This window comes from Eucyclogobius newberryi, unplaced genomic scaffold, assembly GCF_026437365.1.
Source record: "Eucyclogobius newberryi isolate DKJ021-1_F unplaced genomic scaffold, fEucNew1.0.hap1 SCAF_1, whole genome shotgun sequence".
NCBI lineage: Eukaryota > Metazoa > Chordata > Actinopteri > Gobiiformes > Gobiidae > Eucyclogobius > Eucyclogobius newberryi.
Genome location: NW_027315723.1, coordinates 9,098,351 through 9,107,832, shown reverse-complemented (window position 1 = coordinate 9,107,832; position 9,482 = coordinate 9,098,351). Strand labels below are relative to the sequence as shown.

At 40.2% G+C, this 9,482-nt stretch overlaps 1 protein-coding gene across 1 annotated transcript; it reads right to left on the bottom strand.

The window, feature by feature from the left end:
- Window positions 1–402: 402 nt before the first annotated feature.
- Window positions 403–5,437, bottom strand: LOC140363263 (solute carrier family 15 member 1-like). The gene is made up of 23 exons (XM_072449736.1): window positions 5,343–5,437; window positions 5,105–5,153; window positions 4,882–4,966; window positions 4,665–4,806; window positions 4,462–4,581; window positions 4,286–4,385; window positions 3,939–4,029; window positions 3,765–3,848; window positions 3,471–3,553; window positions 3,300–3,386; window positions 3,126–3,215; window positions 2,929–2,973; window positions 2,819–2,851; window positions 2,624–2,712; window positions 2,462–2,543; window positions 2,272–2,388; window positions 2,063–2,191; window positions 1,940–1,986; window positions 1,737–1,844; window positions 1,533–1,650; window positions 1,323–1,457; window positions 1,131–1,238; window positions 403–1,051 (listed from the first exon to the last, which is right to left on the bottom strand). Exons 1-23 carry the CDS (start codon window positions 5,435–5,437, stop codon window positions 818–820), a joined length of 2,271 nt encoding a protein of 756 aa, XP_072305837.1. The 3' UTR covers window positions 403–817.
- Between the last annotated feature and the right edge of the window lie 4,045 nt (window positions 5,438–9,482).

Below are 9,482 nucleotides of genomic sequence, written 5' to 3'. Positions count from 1 at the left end.
CCAGAATTTACTACTGTGCTAATGCAGCAATAATGTTGAGGAGTTGCATCAAGACGCACTTGTCAACACAGGGATTGAAAGAAATATCTGATATTTTTATAACTGTAAAGAGTAAATATGGAATGCTTTATGGATATGGGCAAAAATATCTATACCTTACAGAAAAAATATGCTATGGAAATGACTACGAAATCTGTACATTTGGTCTCCTTTATTATAGCGGAGAGTTTATAGTACTGTATATAATCTTTGCTTGTGTCATCTGAGAATTCCCAAGTTAAATGTAAGCTCCTTGTAAGCTTTCAAAGTGACATGAGAAATAAAGATCTAATGCTAACTAAGCTTTGGCAACGTTCCTTCACTGACTACATGGATGTGTATGCTCAATTAAGCTTTAACAACTTAAAATATAACAACCAGGGCAGACTTTTATTAAGGCCAACATGTAAGTGTGGTCTATTCACAGTTATACAGAGGCTTATTGCAACAGCAAATGTAATTAATTTTATGGCAGACTTTACGACAAGGCCAAAGTACAATGTCATAATAGCTACGGTAAGTAGATGAAATCTTTATATAGCATATAAAACTAATATTTTACAATGTGTATATTACAATACATACATTTAAAACAACATTAAGATACAACTACTAAAATGTAATTATCATAATAACCTCAAAATGCTTCACAACTATTTTGATTACAATGCCAACACTGATATCAACAGCCCTAGAGCTCATTTCAATGTGATCCAGCAAAACTCACTCATCCGCTCACAACTACAAACATGACACATTTGGACACACAACATTTTTTTTACATTTTGGTTTGGTAGGGATTGCCAGAATCTGAAAATCGTCTTGTGTCGTCGTTGTGCTCTACGGACGCCCTCTTCGCCATCTCCAGACTTTTCCTCCTTTTCTCGTCCTCCGGTTGAGCAAACTGAGCTTCTATCTTGGCCGGGTCGATGTAGGTGTAGAAATAAGCCATGATGGCAAAGATAACGCACACCACTAACAGCAAAGAGGCAAAGAGGACATACTCTGCCCACTGTGTCGAAAACAGAGTGTGGAGATAAGGTTCTGTACATGAAATTAAAAAAAAACTGCATGTAAGTTTGCCCACCCACCTGATCAGGAAGTGTGTCCGCCTCAGCAACAATCAACACAATGATGTTACCAACGGCAACAGTTAACAGCCAGCCAGCCTGCAGCACCGCCTTCATGTTACTTGGAGCCTAAAGAAAAAATATGTGATAAATCGCTCTATATTTAATTTGATCAATTGTTGAACCTAAAATGTAAAGAAATGGTTAACTTACTTGTGAGTATGAGAACTCTAAACCAGTGACAGAGAAGACCACCTCCCCAGCAGTTATGAGGAAGTACTGAGGAATGAGCCAGGCCATGTGGATGCTGTTAGGCTTTATGTCATTCACTTGTACAATGCCCTCACACTACAGGGAAGAACAGATAGTTATGCAGAAAAAGATTGTGCACGTACATGCAACTAAACAATATAATATAGTTACCGTTTGTCCAAAATTAAAAGATGGGGGGATGAGCAATGTGAAAGAACTGCCAAAGTTTATTGTCTGCTCGTACATGCACTGTTGCATGGTTACTTCATCTAAGATTGTAAACTTTGCTCTGAAAATGAAAACACAATCAAGTCACAGCAAATGGCACCAAACTGTTGTGTAAGATTAGCAAATGGGATAGAGTTACAGCCTTACATTCCATATTGTAAATTGCGATATTCAGACATGTTGTTGAACACAATGTCTCCATAATCCACTGTATCACTTGTGATGTTAAGTGAAGAACTATAGCCATTGAAGAATCTATATTAAAAAAATAAATAAAGAACAGTCATATTATGGATACAAGTAATTACAAATTATACACAAATATGACATTAAAACATATGATTCACAACCTGATGGCATTTTTTCCCTCATCTGGTTTGGCTGTGATGTCACCAAACTATAAAAGAAAATAATAGTTTTTAGTAATTGTTAACTTGGGGAAATAGGTTCAAATATATCATTTGTTTAATTACCAGAATGGGTAAAATCAAATCGACAATGACAATAGTTGTACGTGAGGCCGCAGCTAAACTGACATCATAAGCATTCCCATTCACAGTAAGAAGAAATGGCTCTGTGAATGTAAGATATTCTGGAATGGCCTGTAAAGATGATGTTTGTTGAGTTCATTAATCAAATAACAACTCAATCATAACATTGACATACAGGCATTAATGAATACCTGATAAGGCTCCAGAGTCAGAGGATTCTCTCCCGCCATTCCCGTCACTGGAACATTCATCATGTTAATAAACTTTGCCTGGGCCTGAGTTGCTGTTGGGAACTTGGGCAGCGAGTCCTAGAGGAGGAATGAGAGTAGCTTATTACATCAATACATTTCTGCTGTTGAAGTAGTATTTAAATAAACTCACGTCGATCTGTGTCTGGACCAGAGCGGCGGCAATAAAGGCAAGAGCAGCAAGGAACATCCCCACGGTCATTCTCTTCAATGGGCTGCAGGAAAAACATGCAAACTCTGTCTAATCATCATATCTAAAGTGCCTAATTAATGATTAACTGGACATAAGACATACCTGAAGTTTAGGTTGCATTTTGAAATCAGTGGATACACAATACTGTCCATGATGGGCACCAGAATAAGGATCAGGATAGGGTTAACGGTCTAACGGAAAAAAAGAATGGGACAAAGATTAAATGTCAGCAAAACAAGTCACTGTAAACAAAAACACTGATTCTAGTTCTCCATTTAAACAGATTTTTTGTCTTACCTGCATCTGATCAGGTTGAACAACTAAAATTCCCTGTGGAAGACAAATAAAGATCATGTTAATTCAAATGGGGGGCGGACAGTTGGTATTTCATACAGAGACCCACTTACAAAGTCTCCATTCATGGTTATGGCTTGAAGCGTCCATCTTGATCCCTATTGATAACATTTTATTTAGCAAATGTGTTCGGGAATTTGTACCAAAGCAATGCCAATGTTTTACAATCATGTGTTGTAAATTTACACAATGTATATTCTTAGCCATATAAGCCAAAATATATGTAAGAATATGAGATAAAAGGGATTACCTGCTGGTCAAAGAGCGCCCAGAACATGGGGAGAGGGATATAGAGGAAGAGCACTTTCAGCACCATCTTCACCTGGGCAATCAACAGTTTCTGCAACAACAACAACAACAACAACAACTTTATCTTAACAACACTCCTATTTTGGAACAATACGCAGGTAATCACTGCACTTACATCGTACTTCTCCTCCGCCCAGTCCATCCAGTGCTCTCTCTTTGGATAGCTCGAATCTCTATGTCTGTAGCGGTTCTTGATGGCAAACTGCGTGTATAAAACATGCCATATTCCATTAGCCAATACAGACCATACCATAATATGTTCCTAGAACGTAAGGAGACGACTTACGCCAACACACGTGCAAACTTTCACCAGGATATTGCCCTCAGGTGCTGTCTTGTTGTACATGCCACTTCCAACAATGAACACAACTGAAAGGCACAATGTTATGAGTCAACCAAATAATAAATCTAATAATAGTTACATAATCGGCTTTAAATGCTGGTGTTGTCATTTTTTGCAAGTATACAAATATAAATTTAACACAATAAACAATTGTTAATTTGGACACATTATCTATTTTGGAATTTTTGAGAGAAAAAGTACTGAGAATTGATCAGATAATAAAGTGTCTTGACTCACTTAAGGCGACTACCATGAGAGCAGCAGGGACCCCAAAGGCCAGAGGGTAACATTGCTGCTTGGTGTAAATTCCACACTGCTGAGCTGCAGAAGAGACAAAACGTTATGCATGTTTTTGTTTTAAATCTCCAAGTCATTTGTGGTGTTTGTGCCTCTGTCCTGCTTCTGTCCTACCTCTGAGGATGGGGGTGATGATCGTGGACAGCAGACTGCCTGCATTGATGGACAGGTAGAAGATGGAGAAGAACGTACTTCTCTGCTTTTCCTGTTGAATGCATTTTTCAAGCACAAATCAGTCTTACTTTTTATATGAGGTATTCACATTAACAAGTATAGTGGTATAACATGGCATTCAATTAGTTAAGCCAAACCCTGCCCCTGGCCTTGGACTAAGATACACAAGTGTGGACAGGTTATTAGTCAATAAAAATGATGACTCAGGAAAGTGAGATATAAGAAGTGCTGACAGGATGCAACTGATAGCTCTGTGCTTTCTGTGTCACGTTCCTCCTGGCTCTGACCTGTTCATCTGTGAACTGGTCTCCTCCAAACGCAGCCACACAGGGCTTAATGCCTCCTGTGCCCAAAGCAATGAGCATCAGCCCCACCATCGACAGAGCACTGAGGGCAGAGACAAGCAGACATTTTAATGTTAGGACTGTAAAGTAATCTTTGATGAGCAGCACCTTTTACTTACACATGGAAGACCATGTTGTCAGGCACCCCATCTTTATTAGCATCCGTGATGTCATGAATCGCACTTATGGCCAAAATAACCTGTCCAACAGTATAGACTATAGACAGGTAAACAATGGTCCTTTGAAAATAAAAAATGAATCAGAATATGAAGAAGTAGGACATTTAAAAGACATTTAAAATTACATGAAAATAAAAACTTACTTAAATTTGCCTAGCCATGAGTCTGCAATTATGGCACCAAGGATTGGTGTAAGGTAACAAAGAGCAACAAATGTGTGGTAGATAGTTGTAGCAAAATCATCATCCCACTTGAGAAAGTACTTGAAGTACAGAACCAGCACAGCTGCAGAAGAAATATTCAAATGTGTACAATAATTGCAAATCCGTGCCCAATTAAGACTTAAGTTTCAATGCTCACCTCGCATGCCATAGTACGAGAAGCGCTCACAGAATTCATTGACCACAATAAAAAAGATGCTCAGTGGGTATCCACAAACCGTTACCTATAACAACCATAACACATTAAACTCTGCTCCATTGAGGTACACCTAACAAACTTAATCCAATCAATACTTGTCTTTAATTGATATCATATTTTTTTTCTTAATCTCTGTATATGTAGTAACATTAACTGGACTTACACTTTTACTTTTCTTATTTTCTGCAAAAGTAATACAACAAAAATAAATACTTTGTCACGTTAAAATATTTTGTAGTAAACAATTTTAACAATTAAACGGTTAACATTTAGAAATGTAACAAGACTTACCCGTCATGATTGCTGCTACCTCTCTTACTGTAGCCGAACGATAAAGTATTTTTTGAGCAGCGTCTGGGAGCGTCTATATGAAGACAGAGCAGTGATAGTCCATAAGTAACCTGAGGAACGCCTCCGCCTCGTGTCCGTGTTTGTGAGCCCCTCCCCATGTGCAGGACACCACGACCGGCCTCCAGCATGTCTTGTAGATAAGCATGGTGTGTGCGTTGTCACTAATTGTTCTGTTTTTATTATTCTTTCGTCTTCTTCTCTTTTCCCTTTGTTTCGCATTTTTGACTCAATTTTTTACAATTTGCCTCTTCAGTGCTATTTTTGCCTGGAGGTCAAATGTAGGTCTTGTAGTTTTTTCAGGATTTTAAGTTCATTTTAATTATTCTTTCCTTTTAGATTGGCAGGATGGCAATTGGTCCTTCACAAGGGTGACCAAAATTGGTCTTTCAAAGCACAAATCACATTTTTGTCTGAGTTTTGTGATTTTTTTTCCAAAACAAATTCAGGAGTTCTGGACCTTGTGATCTTTGGAATTCATTTTGGTATTTGTCGGTCTTGTAGTTTTTTCAGAATGACAAATAAACATTTTCTCTATTAGTTTAGATTGCACAGTTTGTCAGTTAGATGTTGGACGGTTTCAAAGGGTTCTAACTTTGCAGGGTTGTCAAGACCTAAAAGTTCTCAATGTTTCAAAGTTTTCAACAAAGTTTCAGATATTTAAAAGTTTTGAATGTAAATGTTTCAAAGCTTAAAGCTCTTTCTTGTACTTTACAACAGTGATTATGATCAGACTGTGTCGTCTCACTCAAAAGCAGCCCCCTCGCTCAGCCCCTCCCTTTTCTCCCCGTGGTGTGTGCGAATATCCATAGCAACGCAGTGTGTGAGCATGGACTGTAAAATTCTGATTTTTAAGGTCTGTGTGTGTGAGAGAGAGACAATGTTTGGATCTCATACAAAGTCCAAAGACCAGGGTCCGAACCAGGTCTGGACCAGGTCTACGCCTAGTCCAGTCCTGGGACCAAATCTAGACTAGTCTGAACTAAGTCCAAAAAAGAGTCCAAACCAGAAAGTTCAGGCCAGACCTGAACCAGGTCCAAACCGAGTCCAGATCTGGGACTAAGTACAAACCAGGTCCAAACAGAATCCAGACACGGGATAAAGTACAGACCAGGTCCAAACAGAGTCCAGATCTGGGACTAAGTACAAACCAGGTCCGAACAGAGTCCTGACCAGTTAGAAAGTCCAGGTTTTACAACAGACTATATTGCAGTAATGCCTAAGAAGTAGATCAACTACTACCTTCACAATAAAAGCCCTGTAAAACAACAAATTTACCTTTTACACGATAATAGCACTGTAAAACAATATATTTGGATTTGGGGAATTAAATCCACTGTAAAATGAGTCGATGAGTGTGACTGTGTTCTATGAGTGTGACAGTGTTCTGTGAGTGTGACTGCGTTCGATGAGTGTGACTGTGTTCTATGAGTGTGACTGTGTTCTATGAGTGTGACTGTGTTCTATGAGTGTGACTGCGTTCGATGAGTGTGACTGTGTTCTATGAGTGTGACTGTGTTCTATGAGTGTGACTGTGTTCTATGAGTGTGACTGTGTTCTATGAGTGTGACTGTGTTCTATGAGTGTGACTGCGTTCGATGAGTGTGACTGTGTTCTATGAGTGTGACTGTGTTCTATGAGTGTGACTGTGTTCTATGAGTGTGACTGCGTTCGATGAGTGTGACTGTGTTCTATGAGTGTGACTGTGTTCTATGAGTGTGACTGTGTTCTATGAGTGTGACTGTGTTCTATGAGTGTGACTGCGTTCGATGAGTGTGACAGTGTTCTATGAGTGTGACTGTGTTCTATGAGTGTGACAGTGTTCTATGAGTGTGACTGTGTTCTATGAGTGTGACTGTCGCTCTCACACCGAAGAATCCCTAAAAGCATGGAAAAGTTGCCTGCTGTCCTATAAGCAGGCTCTGCGTAAGGCCCAAACCAGATATTATTCAAATCTAATAGAAGTCAACAAAAGTAACACTAAATTCCTTTTCAGCACTGTAGCTAGGCTAACAAACTGTCACAGTGCAGTAGAGCCCTCAATCCCAGCTACACTTAGCTCTGATGATTTCCTCCTATTTTTTAATAATAAAATAAAAACAATCAGAGATAAATTAGATGAAATTACCCCCGCTATTAGCCCTGAACTAGCCCAAGCTGTAAATCTAACGTCCCATATAAATCCACCTGTAAACTTAGAAAGGTTCACAGCTGTTGATCAAGCAGAGATAACTTCAGCCATTATGTCCTCTAAAACCTCAACTTGTGTCCTAGACCCCATTCCAAGCAGACTCCTCAAAGACATTCTCCCCCTAATTATAGACCCTATTCTTAATATAATAAATACTTCACTCGAAAGTGGCTATGTTCCACAGTCCTTCAAACATGCAGTCATTAAACCTCTTCTGAAAAAGCCTAATCTAGATCCCGACCTATTGGTAAACTACAGACCTATTTCAAATCTTCCCTTCGTCTCTAAATTCCTTGAAAAAGTTGTAGTAAAACAGCTTTGTCGCCACCTGCAGGACAATAACTTATTTGAAGTTTTCCAGTCAGGGTTCAGAGCCCACCACAGCACTGAAACTGCACTAGTTAAAGTCACAAATGATTTGTTATTAGCCGCTGACGATGGACTGGTCTCAATCCTGGTTCTGTTGGACCTCAGCGCAGCGTTTGACACCATCGACCACAACATTCTACTGCAGAGGTTAGAATGTGATGTAGGTGTTGGAGGAACAGCCCTCAGCTGGTTTAAATCCTATCTATCTGATAGGTTCCAATTTGTTAATGTAAACCAGAGCTCCTCACCAAGCTCTAAAGTAATTTACGGTGTGCCACAGGGTTCGGTACTCGGTCCAATTCTGTTTACTCTTTATATGCTACCATTAGGCAACATTATCAGAAAGCATGACATTAACTTCCACTGCTATGCAGACGACACTCAGCTGTATTTATCAATGAAACCTGATCAGAGCGATCAAGTAGACAGACTTAGTACTTGTGTGAAGGAGATAAAAACCTGGATGACACTAAACTACCTGCTTCTTAACCCTGAAAAAACCGAGGTCATTGTGCTTGGCCCTAAGCATCTACGAGACGCTCTATCTGAGCAGATAGTCACACTGGACAATGTCAGTGTAGCCTCCAGTTCTACTGTAAGAAACCTTGGAGTCTTATTTGACCAGGAGCTCTCATTTAAAGCTCATATAAATCAAGCTTGTAAAACAGCCTATTTCCATTTGCGCAACATCGCCAAAATCAGAAGAATCCTGCCTAAAAGTGATGCCGAAAAACTTATCCATGCATTTGTAACGACTAGATTAGACTACTGTAACTCCCTGCTTGCAGCGTGTCCTAAAAGCTCCATAAAAAGCTTTCAACTGGTTCAAAATGCAGCAGCAAGATTACTAACAGGAACAAAAAGAAGAGAGCACATTACGCCGGTGCTGAAGTCTCTTCACTGGCTCCCCGTCGAGTCCAGAATCAAATTCAAAATTCTACTCTTGACCTACAAAGCCATAAATGACATGGCCCCATCCTACCTCAAAGATGCTATAGAACCATATCATCCAAACAGAGCTCTTCGCTCTCAGAATGCCGGCCTTCTGGTGGTGCCAAGAGTCTCTAAAAGTACTGTAGGAGGTAGAGCGTTTAGCTACCAAGCCCCTGTGTTATGGAATCAGCTCCCGACCCATGTTAAATATGCTGACACAGTCTCTTCATTTAAGTCCAGGCTTAAAACGTTCCTCTTCGAAATCGCTTATGGTCAGAGTAGTTAGGAACAGAAAGATAAACCCACAGCTTCAGCTACGCTGCCCTAGGAGTAACTGTGCTGGGGGAAGTATGACAGCTTGAGCACTATCCTCTTCTTCTGACTACTTATGCTATCAAACAATATTTATTTTTTAATTCCACTTGCAAACTGTTCACCGCCTTCTTTTTCTTTCTCTCACTCCTGAGGACCTGTGGACCCAGATGTCCCTCTCCTGGTGAAGTGGTCCCTGCCCCATGTGGACGGTCCCTCATCTGCCTGAAGAGTGGCTCCAGTTCGCCTCAGTCGGTCCCTCATCTGCCTGAAGAGTGGGTCCAGCTCGCCTCCGACGGTGCCTCATCTACCTGAAGAGTGGGTCCAGCTCGCCTCCCACGGTCCCTCATCTGCCTGAGGAGTGGGTCCAGTTCGCCTCCGACGGTCC